Source organism: Haemaphysalis longicornis, unplaced genomic scaffold (assembly GCF_048455015.1).
Source record: "Haemaphysalis longicornis isolate Haplotype H1 unplaced genomic scaffold, Haemaphysalis longicornis Haplotype H1 scaffold_10, whole genome shotgun sequence".
In the NCBI taxonomy this organism is placed as follows: Eukaryota; Metazoa; Arthropoda; class Arachnida; order Ixodida; family Ixodidae; genus Haemaphysalis; species Haemaphysalis longicornis.
Window position 1 is genome coordinate 104,238,397 of NW_027526204.1, and position 21,763 is coordinate 104,260,159.

The following is a 21,763-nucleotide window of genomic DNA, read 5'->3' on the forward strand; positions in this document are numbered from 1 at the left end:
CCATTTTGGGGAAGCTTTTTTCCCTTCCGGGCTCGGAGAGCAGTGAGCCGTAATTGGAGCGGACGTCGACAAATCTGCTTGACGGCGCTGCCGTTGCAACGGTCTTTATGTCACGTCATTGTAGGTTAACCGAGCCCGCACGGGAGTGAGCTGTGACCCCGTTTTGGTATCGTTGTTCTGGAAGTTTTTCTTGCTTCTTTTTCCCTGAGTGAATGGTATGAGCTGAGTCGGTGTTTACCGTAAAACGCCAATCTTACTGCTTCGGTGCTACCTAGATTTTTTTTTTCGGTTCAGTTATAGAGCCGCGTAAAACGGTGTAATACCTCGCACATCTGCCGAGAGAACCCTTTATCGCTGTTCTCGACGATGATAAGCTGGCGTTTAGTTTTATGGCTCGTGGAGATACGATGTGATGCTCTCAACCTCTCCCTCACCGCTTCTGCTGGTCGGTGCACAAATACAAGGCTTTATACCTTAACGTCCTTATTTAGCGTCCTTAACGTCCTTAGCGCCTTAGACGGCTTGTTCCAAGATTTTGTGCTTCTTTTTTAACAAGAGACAGAAGGAGGAAGATCACGAGGGCTGTAAGTATGGGACGTGAGTGCACTGAGTCTTCTCTCTCTCTCTCTCTCTCTCTCTCTCTCTCTCTCTCTCTCTCTCTCTCTCTCTCTCTCTCTCTCTCTCTCTCTCTCTCTCTCTCTCTCTCTCTCTCTCTCTTTGCGTTGTTGGATATTTGCATATCACCTTTTCTTTTTGATAGCATGTTTTAGCTAGATCTTAGCTCCTTTAATGTGATTGCTTAAAGTATTCTGAAACACCATCCGTCTTTTTTCTTTTTAAAAAATACGGTGGACGCTTTCCCGCAGTGCATAAAAGCTTCTGAGTGGCAGCTTCACTGCATACATTTGCATACGGAGAAGCTGTTTGCTGACGAAGACGTTGTGCTGAGAAGCCGCACCTCCGGGGCCGCGTAACACGGATGCAAGTTACAGATGTTTGTTAAAGCACGCGCCAGGTATTTTAAAGGCGACAGTCTTTCTTGGACCACCTAAACTCGAAAAGCGTTGGTCTGTCTGCCTGTCTGTCTGTCGCTCGATTTATCCACCCGGTCAAGGTAAAACAATGTTTGAATATACGAAGTAGTATTGGCGGGTCTGTTCCTAAGCGCCTGGCAAGGATCATAAATGTGCGCATTATTCAGTGCAAAGGACGTAAAGGAAACCCCAGGTATATTTGAGGAACAACGTAAGTACATAACCGAGAATAACAGCGTTCTTTTAATTAGTAACACAGCTAGTATAGTCTTTCTTGGACTACTTAAACGCGAACACTTTGGTCTGTGCGTTTGTACCTCAGTGCCTTGATTCAGCCTCCCAGCCAAAAAGGTAAAAGAATTCTTGAACGAGACGTTTATACAGTCAAAATTTCTCCAAACTACATTTGTAGCAGACTTCATACCTGGAAACAGTGCTTAGCGAAAAGGAAGCATAAGGTATATTTGAAGCAAAACATAGATACTTAAACGGCCATGCAGACAAAATACAAGTTTGCTTCATACGAAAGATTGCCTCGTTAGAATCATACTGACACCACTTTTAACGTAAACTTCGCTCAAATAAGTACATAATTAATAAAAAAGGGAATAGCCATGCGATCCACTAGCTCCTTTCCCGCAACAGAACCTATGATGTAATATGCCCAGCTGTGCGATTGGCTGAGTTCGGCAAAAGCAAACGCAAATTAGGCAAGGCTTGTATGCTTGCCGAGCGTGGTATTGTGCTTAAATTTAGGGCACATTCATTTTAAAACAGTAAGAATGGTGGGACAAACAGTAGAAGTTACGAAAGTGCACGTAAACATAGAAGTACCGATGCGTACTGCTGGTGGCACTGGGTGCACATGCTTGTTTTAGCTGCACAGCAGTGCGGCACTGACCGATTGGCGACACTGACCGATTGGCGCAAGCTACGGCACCGTACGTGACCATATTTGTCGAGCGAACACCATGTTTCACGAAACGATTATTTTTTACCTTAACAAAAACAAGCCAAGTACAAATGCGGTCAAAAACAAAGAAAAAGTAGAAAACGGCCCGCCACGGTATGGCGGTGCCATTTAAGTTGACTAACGGGGAAGAAAGCATAGCACCAAACTAGCTTGACCTGCTCTTGTGACGTCATCACAGACGTCATAAAAACACACGATTTGGCGGGAAAATCAAAATTTTAACTTAAATCGATTAATTCCTGAGTGAATACAGCATCGCTTGCTGAAGAACAAGCGCTGGGGGCACTATAGAACGCGAAATCTTTCGAATAACACAAACTTGTATTTTGCCTGCATGCCCCCTTGAACTAATATGGGCACTGTTTTTTTAATTAGAAATTGACGTGGGCGTAATCATTCTGATAGCAAACACAAAGAACGCGCGAGAAACAATATTTTGACCAAAAAATACAAAGAAAAAAGCTTGCGCTCAAGCCTGGCTTGAGCGCCAGGCCAAACACTAACAAAAGATCCTAACATATGGTGCGCCAGCAGTGTAAATGCGGGAAAATTGAATTGGATTCAACAAACCTCAATTGGTTTTATCATCTTTATCATGTGCGGACTGAAACAGGATGTGAAAAGCGTAAGAGGTGGCCGGGGAGAGATGAGATACAGTTATGAGAGACAACTTCACTTTTGGGGTCGTGTGGACAAGTAGACGGTCGCGTTTATTCCGCTTTTTTTTTAATTAACTGCACCTGCACGCGCCCGTAGGAATGCAGCATGTGTTTTTGTCGCTCTGAATTATTATTTTTGCGTTGCTCCTTCGATCATGCTGCATCTTCGACGCTGTCGGCCAAAGCCGACTGAACGCTATCACCGGACTTGTGGTATAAAGTTTTCTTACAAATCAGCCAACGTGCAGCGAACCTGATGTATGTCAAATCACCTACCTTTGTGAATAAGACCCATCTGGCTGTGTTCCAATTCGCGGACAGCTTGGTTGACAAGTTACGTAGCAGTCTAATTCACCAACGCAGACAACTTTGTAGCAGACATGTTGAGAAACGCAAGTCGCAAGTTTCGTAAATGCTATTACCGTTATTATTACAAACGTTATGTGATTTAAGAACTAAACAAAAGCATCTTCACCACCAGTAAATTATACTAAGTATTCCAATAAAACAACAAGTTAATCTGTCACAACTTTAGCGCACAAAAAGGTGGCGCTGGCGTCACTTCGTAGTTTAGACAGGAATGTAGCCTGCCTTCGTCAAGCGGTCTCCGTTGACTGATTCGTTCGAATTGGAACGCGCTTAACGTGGCGGGCTCTCCGCGAAGACGGCAACGAAGCCGTCTAAAGGGGAAATTGGAACGCACCCTTTGTAAGAACCATCTAGCTTTTGGCTCGTTACAATTAGCAAGCAGGGAAGCAAGAAATAATTAACTCACAAAATATTTATTGTGCATCTGACACCTGCGTACGACGACTGGTAATAAATGGTGGTCAGTATACAGTTTAGATAATGAATTACTACGTGGTCGGTTGAGTGTATGCCACTTCCAAAAGCACATGCAGTAAACTCTTGTCATGCCAAATTCGTGGGAACAGGAAACTGACTTCGTTATAAGGGGAACTTCGTTATAAGTGGAATTATTTTATCTTGATGCGCTTTAGTGGAGACTTGCAAAACTAGAGTAAAACGAAAACTTCACCCGCCGTGGTGGCTCAGTGGCCAAGGCGTTGTGCTGCTGAGCACGAGGACGCGGGTTCGATTTCTTGCCGCGGCGGCCGCTTTTCTGATGGAGGCGAAACGCAAAAACGCCCGTGCGTACGAGATTTCGGCGCACGTTAAAGATCCCCAGGTGGTCAAAATTAATCCGGAGCCCTCCACTATGGCGCGCCTCATCGCCTGCGTTGCGTCGGCGCGTTAAACTCTACAATCAATCAAAACGAAAACTTCAATAACGCGAATTCGTTACGATCTAGTGTAGTCCACCCATTCTGTGACAACAATCAAAAGGACATGTACACCAAACGATGCGCATGTGTCCTTCTGTTCATCGTTGTGTCACACGCATGCGCTGTGAGTACTCCGCAAAATACCCTCCCGTTTTCGAGTCGGGACATTCGACCACGGGACCCGATTTTGTCGCGCTTGACCGCCGAGCGACGCAAAACGATTCGCCGATATCCAATAGGTTCACGACGTCGCCGGAACTCTATATCAATTCCGCTAGCTTATGACGCCAACAACGCGTGTCTCGACAGATGAAGAAAAAACTAAAAACCTCCACCCTTCTCCTTTTTTTTTTTCGTTCCCGATATTTCTGAGAATTTAGCTTTGCGCTACATTCCACATGTACGTCGTATATGCTTCAGAGCGCAGCTTTGCTGAAATTCTTCCGTTTCCGCTGGGCAGATTGCGTGTAGAACGCTACAAAAGCTATAGCGTACACTGTGAGCGAGCGCTTCATGGTATGAGAAAAAGAAAAGGGTTAAAAAAAAGGGGGGAGGGGGGGGGGTCGCGGCTAGGGGGTTGGGAATGAAAAAGAATTTCAAGAATGAACAAAAGATACAACCGTTACCGTAGTTTCAAATTAAATTTCGGCCTATCTCGTCGGCTCCGAGTCGTCTCCGCTTTTCAGCGCCTATACGTATTTTTGGTCCTGGATTCTTACATTTTTTTTTCCCGTTGTCACATTGCTTTCCCTTTGGCCACGGCACTTACGCGTCGATATTCGCGCTCGGCACTCCGTGCTCCGCTAGTTCGACTCAAACGCTTCTTTATGAGGATATAGACCTCGGCACGAGCTCGTCGCCGAAATACAAAGAGCGCGTGAGTGGATAGCTTTATGCTAATAAGCTAAATCCCGCCTGATTCCCCGTTCCTCGCTCGTGTATGCGCGCGCCAGTTATTCTGCATAGTGAACTTTGGCTCTAATGAGATTCCCCAAGGCCCTCCCCTCGCGCCTCTCTTTTTCATTTTCGCGTCTATTGTGCGCTGCACGAAATATTCTTTCTTTCTTTCGTCTATATTGCCGAAAAGTGCACTTAATTTCCCCGGCTTCGTTCGTTCGTTATATAGACCGTATTGCCTTTGTCGGAAGACGGCGGGAGTCCTCTGAACTCAATTTTTGTTCTTCGAAAATGAGAAGAATAAAGCTGAATTTAATTGAGCCGTAAAAGCTTTGGCGCGGGCGACGTACGCTTGAATCAGAAGAGATAATGAGGATCAGTGCAATAAATTAGACGGTCGATAATTTAGGATTCATGAATAACCCACGGGTTATCTGATTCCGTAAGCGCGTTAAATATTCTTCGCAGAGCACTATACTACAGCCACGCCACTTGTGGGCAAATATGTTAGTGAGTGGCCGCCTCCTTGAACTTTAAGAGCACGTGAGCTTATACAAGGGGCTAACTAGACTCCGTTGGACTCGGAACCACGTCGCTCATAAGTACATACAAACGGTTATCATCATGTCAAATCTAACACAGTAAACATTCGATATATATAGAAATTCTCGGTACAAGAAACTTACTTCATTATAAGCGAAATTTCGCTAAAAGCGGATATAACTTGCTTTCGAAGCACTGGAGTGCGAGCCATCAGAAAAGTTTGAATGAAGCATAAAGGGATTTCGAATTCATATAAAGCGATTTAGTCATAACGAGTCTTGACTTTATATTTTGTTCGGGGCTATTTGGGAAGTCTGTGAGAAATGAAGTGGCCACGGGAAAGCTTTAGTTTGGTTAACTGTGTCCCGCACCGGGAGAGCCATTCACTTTTTTTTTTCATTCGGTAGGCTTTAGTCAAGTTATATGCATAAAAGTCACTGTCGTTACAGGCAGATATCAAATATGGGCTTCTTTTTTATATCACCAGACCGGTATTCTGGAGGTCGTGCGTTCGGATCCCACCCGGCGGGCATTTTTTCACCACTTTCTTTCTGACTCAAAAAATTCTTCATCTATTTCTATGACCCACCACAACCTCCCCTTTGCTTTCCGAGGTTTTCTTGACTGTCAACCCTTATTTTCTGTCTTATTTCACCGATCCCCTTATTTGCCATTTTCTGATTTGCTCTCTCTCTCTCTCTCTCTCTCTCTATATATATATATATATATATATATATACCCTTTGCTTTCCGAGGTTTTCTTGACTGCCAACCCTTATTTCTGTGTTATATATATATATATATATATATATATATATATATATATATATATATATATATATATATATATATATATATATATATATATATATATATATATATATATATATATATATATATATATATATATATATATATGTGTGTGTGTGTGTGTGTGTGTGTGTGTGTGTGTGTGTGTGTGTGTATTTATTTATTTATTTATTTATTTATTTATTTATTTATATCGCTGTCATCGTATCGCCGTCTAAGGGTACGTTCAGTTCGTTCCGCGTTGTATTCGCCCTTCGCTCGTGGGAGACCCGAGATAATTACAGGAGACGAACAATAGGTTCGGTTTTATTTATAACTCAGTCCCCGCTACCCAGACGTAGGACGGCTTCCAAAAACGAGGAAGCACAAGGAAGCTTGTGCACCTTCCTCGCAACGACGTATTCGCGACGATAATGGTACAATTCCGTTTTATTCCTCGCGTGTCGGAAACTGGAGCTGTGTGCATGTTGCCTCCATTCCAAAAAAAGATGAATACCCCTTGTTGCTGCGCGTCCCCGCGCTTGTTCTTTTGGCGCCAAATTTTATGCGTAATAAAAAGAAAAAGCGAAACGAACGCGACACAACGGATTTCGCGCGATTAGCGGATTCGCCGTAAAAACTGAAGCTCGGCCCTTTTCGCTGCTACCCTTAATTGCTACCTCGTTTAACATTTTTTCCCCCTTTTGAATTTCCCTTTTTATCAAGCACAACGGCGGCACGGCCGCCTCGTCGATTAATGACCCAGACTGGCCATGTCGTTTTCCTTTATGTGCGCGCGAAGCTTTGTGTATCGCGAAATAAAGATTGCCGAGATAATGCATACACTCTGGACCATACAAATGGAAGCCCGCGGTTTTTAAACGACCCATGTGAATGTAGGGAGGCGCTGTCGTCGCGTGTGCACTCCACCGTAATGAGACAAGACTCGTTCGACCAAAACTGCTTTTTTTATTACTACTTCCGCGTTTCGTTCTGTTTCAATGAAGCCGCTCTACTTCATTCCTTGCTTCACCGCCGTCGTTAAATTAAACCGCGAAACTGCCGGTGCGGTTTGAAATTGTTCCCGAAGACCTTCTTTTTTTTTTTTTTTTATCTGAAACAGGAAGTGCTTTGCTGTCGCGGTGAATTTTTTCCCACACACACACACACACACACACGCACAATATGTGATTGCCATCCGCATTGCGTTTATAGAAGTCGTACAGCCTCACCGTATAGAGGGCGATGAGTTTGTGATTGCTTCTATTTCTCAGTGTTGCACGCGCATGTCTTTTTTCGTTCTTTATGAATTCCCGCTCGATTGTCTAGTGAGGCATCGTTTTCATTTTATTTTTTAAATAAAGTATTCCCCTATCTTCTTGCATTGCGCTTTCACTCACTGGCAGTTTACCGCTCTCTGTGGGGGGGAGAACAGCCTTATGGGCAACGATTCTTGTCAGCCCATTTTTTTTTGTATTTCCCGGGTTTTTTTTTTTTTTTTTTTCGGGTGAAGCACGACTAGAACAAGCAATTTTCAATGATAACTTTCTCTTCGTCGGGTTCAGGACTACCGGCTTGCTATGCAAAATTCCGCGCATGATGTCGATGCGGTACTGAAAAGGCGTATTTCGTAAGTAGTTACTGGCAAATTCTCTTTGTTTCAGCGCTTTTAGGGGGGCTGCGTTTCAGCGTAATGGTTAGAGCGTTATTGTCGGCTCTGTCAAACTTGATTCATGTGAGATGCAGACAAATTTTAAATGGCTGCAGGCAAGACACTTCCTTCAAAAGAAGCGAGCATGATTTTTAACTTTTTAGAAAGTTATGAATGGTTATTAAGAAAAATTGTTCGTAAAAAAAACTAATAAATGGTTGTAAGTGAACGAATTGGCGTTACTTGTTGCTTGATCAAATACACGGCATAGCAAGATACTGACACGAGAGGAAAAAAACTTTTTGAATTCCGAATGGCGTTCAAAAATGGCGCGCAACTATACCCCGCAGCGTTGCCACTCAGAAGAACTGTTTCTCTCAATACTGTATACGAGGGGTTCACCTATTGGGCTTGGTTGACCGCCGAATGAGACAATCAAAACGCACAAAGCTCTTTATTCTCACAAAAATTTCAATTCAGCGCATCATTTATACAAAATTCGGCGGGCACATTTACTTTACAGCACACTTTATTTACAGCCAGCTATGCAGAATTTCTTTAATCTCTGGTTCACACTATGTCGACGTTGGTAGTTGGGATACTGCCGTCGTCTGGTGCACTATTCGGCGACGATGTTTCAGCATTTTTGGCTAGTGTTGTATTTGTAATGCGGTAGCATTTCTATATGTTTCAACTGCCGCGGTTTCACGGTAGCCGTGATGACAGTACGGTGGCCCTTTTCTTAAATCCTCTAGAAGGAAAGAACGAAGCATACCCTTTTCTCTCTTTACATACTTGGCTCTTTCACATTCGCAGCTCCACGGCAACATTTTACATATGGTATGAGGTAAAGAAAAGCAAGAGTAAAGGAAGCGACTATGTCAACGAGCGCCCCTTTTCCGCCCTCTGCGTAGCAAGGCGCCATTTTGTTGGAGACTGTTGGGGCTGTTTCTTCTACGATAATCATGCTGAAACCACGCCTGACGATCACTTTCTCTTCTCGCGCAGGATCGGCGAGAAGGGTGACTGGGACACGAGGAACAAGGTGATGACGTCAGACAACAGCACCAATTTCCAAGCCATCGGTCTGAAACCGTTCACCGTGTATTCGTTCCGAGTGCTGGCCGTCAACGCCATCGGCGCCAGCAAGCCCAGCAAGGAGTCCTTCTACATGGTCACGCTTCGTGAAGGTATATATAGTCTATAGACGATGCGTGCGCCCCACCTCAAACTCCGATCCCCTGTTTGACGAATTTCGTTATCGGGTGGTGGAACCGGGGATTTCACGCTCAACTCTCGTCCTCAGCTGCGGCGATTCCGCCATGACTAGGCTCGTTTTAGCGTGTAATTTCGCGGTGAAACAAGAGGGGCTTCTTTTTGGTAATCAGGATTAATGCTTCTGAGTGTCTAACGGTACCGCGATATACGGAGCAAATGCCGGTAATGTTGTTGTTGTTCTTGTTGCTGTTGATAGCATTACTCCACGCACGTACTTGAAACAAAAGCCGATGTCAAAACCGTAGGCAAAGGAACAGTGCTTACGGTCTCCGAATATTCCTTTTCGCCTCTTGCAGTGCCGGAGGGAAAGCCGACCATCGTGCACGCCCAGAACACGAGCAGTTCCACCATACGTATACAGTGGACGGCTCCCCCGAGGCACACCATTCATGGGGAATTCGAAGGCTACCGCATCACGTACCGACCGCGAGACAAGTCCCAAGAGGAGAGCCGAGAGATCATCGTGCGAGACAGCAAGCAGACGGTGAGAACTGCGCATGCGCGCGCACATCTTTGCTTCGTGCTTCCTATATATAGAGCCACTAAATACGCGAAAGCTTAATTTGCTTAGTGGCTCTAGCGCCTTCTTTATCTCCATATCTGTGTTGCGTCGTAGTGAGAGAGGAGCCATGTTTCAAATAACTAACTTTCGAACTCTCAAATACTATACTATCGGTATTTCAAATAACGAACTCTTCGTGAGCGACCGGTTGGTTTGCCCGCTGAGAGGATGAACGAAAAGGAATTATATAAACCACACAACTCCGCGGTGTGTCGAGTTGAAAGTTTAGGCATAATCCCCAGAGCTGTGTCTCTCTCCTTTAATTGTTCGATATTACGACATTATCAGCTTATAATTGTGTGCGTATTGACAATTTGTGGGTGGATAGTACATTTTTAATCATATAAGCGCGTACATTCATTTATCAATCATCCTTGTATTTGCGCCTTATTACCTTATAATTGTGCTCGTATTGCCAATTTCTGGGCCGTTAGTACGTTATGGTAATCATATAAGCACGCACATTCGTTTTACCAATCGTCCTTTCCTTTCGTTTTTGCTACGCAAAAACGAAAGGAAAGGACGATTGGTACTTCTTAGCGGAACTTCTTAAGGACTTCTTAGCGGAAGAACGGCTGCTAACACCGAAGTTATTATAAAGCTGAATAATGTATTCCCAATGTAATTTTTAAATTTCCAGATTGGTTCGTACGCCTTGTTCCCGATAAAATTATAAAGCACTCATTAAACCGAAAGTTGTGGCCACTGGCTTACCCCCCAGCAACGCCGTCGTCTGCTGCGCGCATCGTCTGCTACGCGCCTGCGACCGGCGCGCCATCTCGTTTCATAGCGCAGAAGTTAATTCAACGCTTCGGCTGCCATCTCAAGGGACGTTTGACAAGCGAAGCCGATTTCACTTTGCCGAGTTATTTCACTCTTAAATTGCATCGCTACGAAAGAGATGGTTAATAAATTAAATCATTTTTGACAGTTACTAAACGTTCCTTTAATTCGCCTTGGAGTTCACGCGTGATTTTCGCCGAGCGGTCATTTAAATGCCGTGCGCTCGCGTCGGCGCTGGGTGCGAGGCTAGGCTCATTTTTATTTCGGCGTGCTTGTGTTTTGGTGTGTTTGTTCGGTCGTCTTGGCTGCTCTCACCGCCGCGGTGTCTAGGTTGTGTGCCCGTCAGAGCGGTGGTAGCCCGACCCCCCTCGCCGTAAAAAAGGCGACCCGCATTAAATGTCCACTTCAAAGTGAGAAAAAGGCATCCCCTCAGCATTTCATCAGTCTTTCACGAGGATCTTCTATTCCCTTTCCCACGGCGAAGATCACGGAGTCCGCATCCTTTCTTCGAAGGCAAGAGAGCACTCCTTTCTTTTTCGGTGGTGATCCTGGACCCTTTCGAGTGTTCGCGTTTTTTCTTCCGGGATACGTTTTCTCTCCTCGGTGTCCGACCGTCACGGAGTCGCCGGGAATCGGCTGAAAGTATGAATGGGAGACGCGTGTAGACAAAGCCAGGCGCCGGTTGTTTGGGTCGAAGAGAGACGGAGGAGTCAAGTAAGAACAACGAAAAGAAGCAACGCATCGACCATGGTTCGACGCGATCGAGAATGAATCGTCGCGGCCACGGTGTTCACCTAGTCCGTTGCCTGATCAGTCCTCAAACTCAACGGGTAAGCGCTGGAGGATGGCGCGATTTTTGCTCGGAGAAGCGCTCGCAACTAGCGCGGAGTTCCTGATCCGAGGCTGCCTGCCCCGACTCTTTGGCGAAGTTGCGCCTGAAACTAGTTCCGCGAGAAAAGTGCAAGGTGTGGTTGTTTGTGCGCGGTGCCCGAAATTACCGTCCGTGAAGCGCTAAGAGCGAGCGTTCTAGCAACGTTGAAGAGTACGCACAGCTAGTTAAGAAGTTTGGCAGTGTAGGAAATATCGTAGTCCTCGCGTAGGTCGCGTTTTCGCGACCTAAAGACGCAGTGTTGCGGGATTACGACACCAAGTTGGAAAAGCGGCGACAGGTTGGGGCGCTGAGAAAAGTGCTAGCGGTTTTTGTTCGCGAGTTTCTGGTGCCGTATGTCTAGAAATGCATTCTTACGGAGTATGCTTTGCGTTTGGTGAAAATGAGAGCGGTTGCGGTGTGGCTTTGGTTTCAGGGCGATTTCATTGATGCATGTTCGATCATGTTGCGCCATGTTCAACCTGCCTGCGCATACATGCCTCCTTCCTCCTCTCCCAGTCATGAGCCGACAGGGCAGTTTGGCTGTCATGTTGGAACATGATCTTGTGATGTTCCAACATTACTGATTACTTTACAGTGGCTGATTACTGTAAAGATTGTTCGTTTATTTTCACCGTGCGTGAGGCAGGTGTTTTTATAGTATATTTACTTCCTGCAAATATGCTTCACTGAATTTACATAGGCGAAAGATCACATTCTGACTGGATTAGAATTACCGTTATATCTGATTTCCGATTGTAGCGAATTCCCATTGTACAAGTTCAGTGCATGCTTTCGAATTCGCAGTAGTTTTTTCTTGGGATGGTTGTGGCTAGGAACGATACCAATCAGCCGGCTCATATGTCAATTCTCGCTTTGTTGTCGTCAGCAAGGCATTTGGGACCTCAGTTTAACTTATGATTTGTATTTGTTTGTGCATTCTGACATATTTTATATGTTTGAGCTCTTATTAACTGCATGTTTGGTCTGTCTTCTAAGCTAATGGACACTGCAGCTAGAGGTCATTACTCAGCGGCACGAATAAGCCGGCTTTTCTAATACATCTGTCGTGCGGGCAATCTCAGGATGATTGAGCTGTTCGTCATTAAATTTTTTAGTAAATTAGTAAATCATCGTCCCTAAACAGGCAGACGACAATTGGCGCAATGCTAACTGAATTTCGTGTGTGAAAGAAATGCAAATTCGCGGAACTTTCAGTGAAGTGACCGTAATTTTTCACAGTCCTTCGCTTTACAAGCCAGCCTGATATCACTGCAAGCCAACTGCTATAAAAATTTTATCTTTGAGCAGTGCGGACTGTCCGGAGCTTCGTCTCGCCTAATTGTTTGCTCGGTCCAGTTTTCAACCGGTAACTTCTACATCAGTGCTTGCATTTTTTTTTTTCACCAGCAAAATGCCTGCAGAGCGGCTCGATACCTGGGTGTGAGGCCACCGCTAATTTCTTGTCAGTTGCAAAAAAAAAAAAAAAAAACTGTGAGTGTGCTTGTGAAAAGTGCGGCACTTTTTTCACAACACACCAAGTACGTTGCTCATTTGCGAGTAGTGAACTATGGTCGCAAATACACCGGGCATATTGTTTTTGTTAGGTGACGGGGAAAGGAATTGGGTGGGTCATCTCTGACCATGGAGATGCATCCACTATCAAAAACGACGCGACACATTGCGCATTAATTTTCTCCTACTTTTTCTGTTTAGTATTATTTCATTCTAAACAAATGACAGGTGTGCATCCTGTGCCTTAATCTGTTCCTCACACTTAGTGAGGAGTTTTGTGATTCGAAGGAAAAGAAGGTAATAACATGCAGTGGATACGTAATGGTATATTCATGGAAACAACTCGAACTTACTTTTGTTGAAGATCCCAATGTATAGACACTGCATGATGCTTGGGTTGTGTCTGTTACTCCAGCTGATGCGACATTTTTCTTTTTCGGCAGTGAAAAAGGCAGAATTCAAGTGTAATCAGTCTTATAGTACCAGTGGCGTGCATTTGTATCTTGCGAATCAGTGCTGTTGTCAAATTAAGCATCTCTCTGCCCAACTTGCAGTTCTATAGCGCTGCATCAAGTGCGTGCTCTAGATACCTTTTTATTTTGGAGGTTTACCTTTATCACTTTCTTCCTTGCTGTCCTTGTCTTTCAGACACTGCACTGTTTCTAAATGTTTAGCCAAGCGAGCCACCTACATGTGTGTCGTGTGGTAAATTAAATTTAATGTATCAGACACTTCGGGATTGCTCGAAATGTTGGGAATAACGATTCATTCGATTGCCCTCGCAGCCGTGGCCAGAGTTTTGTTTTGAGAGTGGTTCTTCAGAGCTTGAAAGTTGAGATAAAAGCGAGCAATGTAGTCTTCGTTTATGGAACCATTACAGCTGCTGCACGGTACACTGCAGGGGTCTATTCTGACTCTAACCTCTTTCCTTCGCTTCTGCCACCCTATGCAGCAATACACCATTCGGAACTTGGAGACGTTTACGCAGTACCTGGTGTCTCTGCAAGTGTTCAACCCTGCCGGACGCGGACCGGCCGTGGTCGTGCCGGTCATGACCGACGAGGGAGGTGAGCAGGCAGAACGCCATCACGTCCAGTCTTTGCGTTTTGTCGAAACCTGCCGCCCCGTGCTTTCTGGTTTTATGCGGGTACTGTGTTTTGGTGACCCCATGCAGGGCTAGTTGCCAGTTGTATTGAAGCACTGGCGGTGCACGGGAAAAGTGTTCTCAAGACACTTTGTCTACTCGCTGCTGACGGGTGCAGACAACCATGTCATCTGCTTGTGGCTTGTGGAGCAGATGACCTCATCGTCTGTTTGTTTGCTGTTACTGAGTGGTTTCTTTCTTGCCCCTGAGAAAGAACGTGTACGACGGCTGTGTCTTACCGGTACTCACCTACAGGGCAGAAACTTGGAGGCTCACTAAGAGGGTTCAGTGTAAATTGAGGACGACTCAGCGAGCAATGGAACGGAAGACGATAGGTGTAACGTTAAGGCACGAAAAGAGAGCGGAGTGGGTCAGGGAACAAACCTGTGTTAAGGGCATATTAGCAGAAATTACGAATAAGAAATGGATGTGGGCAGCGTATGTAATGTGAAGGCAAGATAACCGTTGGTCATTAAGGGTAACAGAGTGGATCCCTAGAGAAAGCAAGCGTTGCAGGGGGTGGCAGAAAGTTAGATGGGCAGATGAGATCAAGAAGTTTGCAGGGATAAATTGGCACAGGACCGGGGTAATTGGAGAATAATGGGAGAGGCCTTTGCCCTGCAGTGGGCGTAGATAGGCTGGTGATGATGATGATTTTTAAAAAAGTTGCACCTGGCATAAACATTAAATAGAGAACTTTTGAACAGTCCAAATGATGTTAAAGGAGGCTTGAGCACTTTTGTGTGCCCGCTCAGAGCAGTTCCTGGGCAGTGCACCATGGGCCAAATAAAATACGACACTGCTTTGGGGCAGTTCTGAGCAGCTTAAAATGACCAATGAAGGATGCCTCACATCGTCTGCTCGCTGCTCATGGGAGCAGACAACCATAGGCCTCTTTTATTTGTATGTTTCGGACTGCTCAGAACTGCCCCAAAGCAGTGTTGTATTTTATTTGGCCCGTGGAATTCCTGTGATGAGAGCAGTTGTGCACTACCCAGGAACTGCTCTGGGCGGGCACGCAAAAGAAACCACACATTGTCTGCTTGCTGCTCATGGAAGCAGACAGTGCAGGTGCAGTCTTATGTCTGCGTGAAGGGCCATGTTGAATTACGGGCTTATTCCAGCTGAGAGCCTGGCTGTGCTGCCGCGCGTAGTTGGCGAAAAGCAATAAAATGACCGCTCGCAATGCAGTCTGCTGCAATGCGCCTGCTACGTCTGCTGCAGGTCTGGGTTGTATGAAGCCTCATGTCAGCGTAGATAGCAGGTCTTTAGATTAAGTGGCATGTATTCTGTGTGATTTTGAGTAATTTGGTGCATTGTTGGTGTAGACGGTGACAAAGAGGACGGTACAATGGCAGCTTTGTGTCAACCAAGAGGGGATCCAGGGGAGAACCCTGGGGAATCCCTCATGCAAAAAATTAGTGGGGCTGAAGGGGTGGTGGTAAACTGTGCCTTTATTTTATGCAAAACTAAGGTGTCTGGGGGAATCCCTCGTCTGGTTCCACCAGTGGTGCCAAAGACATACGCACTAACACACTGCATGTTACAAACCTTAGGAGGGGGGTTTACATTGAAACTGCACCGAACATATCGAGAGGTCAGTATGGTGAGCCATTTACTCTCCATTTCATGATGAAGCGTCCCAATCAAACATTTTTTCGTTAGTCATGCTGAAAGACAAGCTCAACGAAACCAATAAGTATTTGTGGATTGTAACATAAGGTATTTGTTACACACAGCTAGGTTCTGTCATTTGCAATTAAAAGTAATTTAGTGCAACACCGGGAATGTTGTGCAAGGCACAAAAATTCGTTTTTTATTGTATGTATGCCGGTATTGTAAGAGTGTGCAAAAAACAGGAGGGACTAACAAACCGCGGCATGTATTGTTTTTTTGTTTTTTTTTCATGTGCAATAGATGGGACTTGTCAGTGAAAATTTTCGCTGTTGATGCATTGGTGCTGCTGCCTTTACATTGCCAAAAACATTGCTAAGGAGATGTCAAGTCAAAGCACAGCTCACCACCTGCCTCTGCTGACGCACCAATTGCACGGTGTCCCCATGGATCCCGTGACTCCCGTCACCTCTTGCACACGTTGTCAAAACGGAGTGCATAGCCAGTGCAGGGTGTCAAAAAGAGGGTGGGAATGATCGCAATAAAAGGCCGAACAACAGGAGCGACAGGCAGTCAGTGTCGCTGCTAGAGCCAGCATATGTCACCACTGAGATGGTTAGAATGCCAGGCACTGTTGGTCCGGTGTATGGCGGGCATGCGAGAAATGCCACGTCACGGAATCCCGAAGCCAGAGTGAGTCGTGCGGATCAGGCCAAGGCTCGATTCTGTGAGCGAGAGTGACAAGGTGATCACACGTTCGTAAAAAATTAAACCCGTTCCACTCAATGTGACAGCTGTCGGAAGTGCAGAGCAGTGATTCGTCAGAATGGGCTGTAGCGCCGTTATCCGCTCACCGCTACCACCCAATGTGATTCAAATTTCCCGCCTTCGCAGTGCTCGCACGCCCTCTGCCTGAAACTGCACCAGCGGGAGTTCTGTTCTTTTTATGCTTGCTTTTCCTCCCGCCGGTGTTGCATGGACACTTTTTTTCACTTGCCATCGTAAAAACCAACCCAGCGAGTGTACCTAACTAAATGAACATGGGTGCTGCCGGTTAATTACGTATTTTTGCCTCAAATGTATCTGCAGTTTTCTTTGCACTGAACTACGGGGGGATGTATGACAAGCGCCAGCAATTCACGAGTTTCGAATGCTTATGCCTATATAAACTGCTTGGCTTTCAAAGCCTCTAAGTTACGCCGTGTGGCTCTACTTGGGTCCTGCGAGCGAGCCACGACGACAAGGCGAGCCCCTAAGTTGCTCTGCATTTAAAATGCGCCCACAGACCTTGCATTACTTTCTCCCTGCACGTGCAGTGCCGAGCCCGCCGGTGAACTTGACGGCGGTGGGCGTGACGGACAACACAGTGCGACTGAAGTGGCGGGAGCCCGAGAAACCCAACGGGGTTCTCCAGGGATACCACGTCTACTTTCAGCCGTCACGCAATGGCTCCACCCAGCAGCAGCGCCGCACCGTTTCCCACCCGCAGCCAATCCAGGAGTACTCGCTCACCAACCTCCGTGAGTGCTCTTCTCTCCTGGGCATTCTAGTGGCTAATGTTGGCTAACAGTGGCTAAAATGACTCACGGTTGTAAATTTACGACACATTTTTGCCGTGCGACAACCTTTTTGTTGATGGCTAATATTGGCTAACGATGGCTAAAAACGACTCAGGGTTGTAAATTTCGCATGCATTCCAATGTCCCCTTTACATGGCTTCGTTGCCGTCTTCGCGCACAGTCCGCCATGTTAAGCCCTGTTCCAATTCGAACAAAGCAGTCAACGGAGACTGCTTCGAAGAAACAGCATCGAAGTCAGCAACGATGCAGGCTATCTTCCTCTCTAAACTACCAAGTGACGCCAGCACCACCTTTCTGTGTACTAATGTTGTGACAAATTGTCTTGTTGTTTTATTGACATATTTAGTATAATTTACTAGTGGTGAAGATGTTTTTGTTTAGTTTTTAAATCGCATAATGTTTGTAGTAATGACGGTAATATTATTTACGAAACCTGTGGCTTGTGTTGCTCAACATGTCTGCTACAAAGTTGTCCTCTGTGTTGGTGAGCGCTGCGCTGATCGAGTTCTTCTTCCTTTAGACGTCTAATTAGACTGCTTCGTAAGCTGTCTACCAAACTGTCCGCGAATTAAAACGCAGCCTTACAACACATTCTCGGCGTGCGACATTCTTTTCGTTGACGGCTAATGTTGGCTAATGATGGCTAAGAACGACGAAATGGTTGGGAATTTACAGCAGACATTCTTGTGCAACAATCTTTGTACCTACGGCTAATGATGGCTAAAAATGACACAGTCGTAAATTTACGACAGAAATTCTTGTTGTGCGACAAAATACTTGTCATCAGTGACAGGTTTCTTGCCAGAAATTGAAGAACTTGGTTTTCTTTCCCAGATACATATTCAGTTAGTACATTTATTTTTGCTCCCATTGGCTTTTTCTTGAAACTTTGACGGTAAGGCTTAGGAAACCTGGTGCTAAGCGAGGGGCACGAGGTATAAACGAGTTTGTTTTCACAGCAGAGGAGTGCAGGGCACTTTACTTGAGAAGAGTGCACTCCACTTCCCCCCCAGTGTAAACTTACTCATCATTTGCATCGTTTGCTCAGCGCCCGTACCGTTTACAACTTAAACGCCGTGTTTAGGAGAAAAAAAAGGTGGCAAAAGAAGTGAAAGATACACACGAGCATTAGCTTCTAATAAGTTTCTTTCTATCTCATCTTTGTGTGGAGCCTCTGTTTGCAAGGAGGGCCTTAACTCTCCTCGTAATGTGTAGACTTTCCGGTTGTAAAGGAAGGCTTTCTTCATAGTTGGCAGGGTGTGAATCTGTTTTTCGAATGCTGAGGAGGCAAGTATACTTGACGCAATGGAACAAACCAGTTGCATTGAATCAACCCGAAGGAAATAAAACGGGTAAAAGAAGCTAATTGGACAGTCCAAGTTGAATGCATAGTCTGTTTGAACAACCTTGGCGCCTTTTTTTTTTTTTTTTCTGTGTTCTGACGTACGTCGTTTTAATGGTGCACCCTTCGGAGACGAACTGGATGCTGTGGTGGAATTTATTTCCTTTAACTCGTCGTCTTGCGGGCGCTACCCATTGGGAAGCCTAATCGCCTGCCTTTACGGTGATTCCCATTTGGTTTTCCTTTGTCGAACACTACCTCTTCCGGGCCTAACATTTGCGCTTTTGCTGCTGCTCGTATGCAGGCCCGTTCTCGCACTACAACATCTGGGTGAAGGCCTTCACGCAGAAACATCTCGGGGAATCCAGCAACCTGCTCAATATACAGACCGACGTCCAAGGTGGGTTCTTGTGCACGGTTTTCCTTCGATGTTTGCTGGCTGTAGTGTACAAGCTTTAGGATTCCCTCGTGGTGTTGTAGAGAATCGTTCATAGTATTCATAGCAGAGAGAATCATTAGATTAGATTAGATTGAATTCATTATCTAGTTAGATCAGATAAATGATTACGGTTATTAGATAAGGTTAAATGTCTAATTAGATAAGAGGTATTAGATTAGATGTGGGCTTAGGATTAGAGGGTTTAGAAGTCTGATTAGATTAGGGGAGGGATTAGGTTAATTAGGTAAGCTTCATTATCTAATTAGATAAGAGGTATTGGACTAGATGTGGGATTAGGATACGAGGGATTAGGATTAGAGAATGTAGAAATCTAATTAGATTGGGGAAGGGATTGAGTTAATTAGATAAGGTTAATTATCTGATTACATAAGAGGTATTAGATTAGATGAGGGATTAGAAAGGAGGGAATAGTATCGGAGGTGGATATGGTGGCTCTTGTGCTGAGCAGCGTGGCTCCTTTTCTAGAGTTGTGGGTGAGAATCGCTGAGGCAGGTTGAGATGTGGATACCTTCAACTTGCGCGTCGACAAGGTAGGATGTAAGGATGGTTGTGTTCCTCTAATCCGAAATTCCACTTATGTGGACTGTTTTTTTTTTGTCTTGTTTTAACTTTTATGTCGAAAGAAAGCAAATATGTTTTTTTGTCTTAGTTGTGAAGTTGTCTCAAAAATTTTGACGAAAAGTCTACACCACTGTGGAGTAATGTGGCCTATAAGTTGGCCTGATTTTAGCTTGTGTAGGTGTGACAGACGGCTTTATGATCAAGCGGTTGCATTCTAGAGGCAGTTGTTTGGAAGTGGACATACCAATTGAAGTTTAATAGTCCGCATCGCATGCGGTGCCTCCTACCTGTAAGTTTCTACGTTGTTTTAATTGTACAAACGACATCTTAAGCCAAAAAAAGCAAAGGAGATTATGAAACCCTGAAAGCTAATTCCAGTCATAAATTTCTACAGAGTCGTCTTTTTTTTTTTTTTCTAAAAAAATCTGGAAACATTTATTATGGCTGCCATTCCAACTTGCTGCATTTTTAAGTTTCAATGTATAAGTGCATCCAGTTCTGGGCACCTGTCTCTGCTCAGCGAGCAAAGGGCAAGTTGAAAAAAAGTTAACATTTTATGTCAGTTGTGCCTATGTCAGGGGTTGCTTACAAGCGAGAAAATACGGCACTGACAGCCTGCTTTTTGTACCAGAAAATTTCCGATTTAGGTCCACCTTAATTAGTGCTATGCATTGGTAATAAGCAACCCAGAATGAGGTGTGTTCACTCTCTCTCTGCTTGCTACAGCGCACTGTTTCTCCTCCTTGCAAATTCATCCCACCCCATCCTCCTCCTCCATTATCATCATCATCTTCAATCATTCTCATCCCGCTGACGACCTCTGTGTGATGCAGGCCCCAGCGCGCCGATCATCGTGAACCTGACGTGCCAGTCATTGGACAGTCTCTTCCTGCAATGGGAGAGGCCGCAGACCTACTACAACAAGGTGGACTACTATTTTGTGCACTACCGCTCGGAGGAGGCCTGGGCCTTTGAGGAGATCGCCATGGCTGCCACCGACCGGCTTGATCACGTCGTGAGTGCTCTCATCCCTCTCTCTCTCTCTCTCCTCCACTTGCATTGATGATGATGATTGATGATTCCTATTGGTTTCCCCTTTGAAGCGGGGTGATGACATGTGATCTTACCAAAAAGGACTAATATAACCATGTTTTACACTCTTGGTTTAATACTAGCGCTGCTTAGGGCAGGCACTAAAGCTTATTAGGCCCGGAATATTTTCTTTTCCCTGTTACAGGTGGTAACTGTCCTAGGCAATATTCCCCTCTCTGCTTTTCGCCCACCAGCATTCTAATCTTCTTTTCGTCCCCTCGACGTCCTCCATTGACATCCTCCTGCTCCCCATCCTCGTCCCCCGCCTCTTCCAGATGTTCATTCCCAACCTGACGGCCAACACGCTGTACGAGGTGAAGGTGCAGGGGGCGACGCGGAGTATCATTGACCAGACCACCGTGTTCAAAGGGCAGTTTTCTGATTCCCGGAAGGTGCTCCTCCAGAGTAAGTGTCAGAGTAAGTGCACCCCTCGCCGCCGCCACCGTTGCTGGGTCAACAACCACTCTTCTTCTCACCAACACTTCTTCTTCCTGCTCCTCCGTCGTCGGGTGTTCTCTCTCTCTCTTTCTCTTCTCTGCATGTGCAAGTCGCTTGAGCAACGAAACCTTGGCACGCCTTTTCGTTTGCTTCTCCCTATTTTTTTGTTACTTTTCTTGCCTCTTTTGAAGGTGAATGCCGGCCGCTACCGCGATCTTTGCCCTGCCTGTGGACATGTGGTGTTGCAGCCGACGTGTTCCCTCTGCCATGTTGGATGCGGATGGTAGAGCATGCCCTGACCGCTTTGGTTTGTCAACGCTTACGTCGTGTTGCTCGCGCCTTATGCATGCTGTTTTTGGCCTGATTCTCGCACTACGCTCAGGAAAGCGAAAAAAAACTGAGTGATACGAGTTCAAGAACAACTTAAGGTGGCGACGCTTATGAAGACGCGGTTTGGGAACTTGAAAACTTTAGCTGCGGTTCATTGATACCAGTTTAGACGCACATACGGGGTTGAAATTTACAATTTTGATCTTATGAGTGACTTATGAGGTATTTTGCTCTGGGTAGACCATTCAGGTAAGCTTTAGAATCAATATGTAACAACCAACATTTAAGGGAGCACGTAGGTCTTTGGGACAGAAAAATTGCCCAAAAAAGCAATTTTTTAGGAGTAACTTTCTCTTGATTTGCAC

The 21,763-nt window shown here is 45.4% G+C and overlaps 1 protein-coding gene across 4 annotated transcripts in view; it reads left to right on the forward strand.

Moving 5' to 3' along the window:
- Ptp99a (Protein tyrosine phosphatase 99A) overlaps nucleotides 1-21,763 on the forward strand; it is a 232,039-nt gene that overhangs the window by 186,922 nt on the left and 23,354 nt on the right. For 3 of the 4 annotated variants that reach the window (XM_077690245.1, XM_077690247.1, XM_077690248.1), the window contains exons 4-10: nucleotides 8,840-9,021; nucleotides 9,406-9,593; nucleotides 13,790-13,904; nucleotides 16,912-17,115; nucleotides 18,822-18,917; nucleotides 20,372-20,553; nucleotides 20,906-21,047. In XM_077690245.1, coding sequence (XP_077546371.1) covers nucleotides 8,840-9,021; nucleotides 9,406-9,593; nucleotides 13,790-13,904; nucleotides 16,912-17,115; nucleotides 18,822-18,917; nucleotides 20,372-20,553; nucleotides 20,906-21,047 — 1,109 coding nt within the window. The remainder of the gene's footprint in view (nucleotides 1-8,839; nucleotides 9,022-9,405; nucleotides 9,594-13,789; nucleotides 13,905-16,911; nucleotides 17,116-18,821; nucleotides 18,918-20,371; nucleotides 20,554-20,905; nucleotides 21,048-21,763) is intronic. The other variant, XM_077690246.1, reaches the window with a different exon arrangement.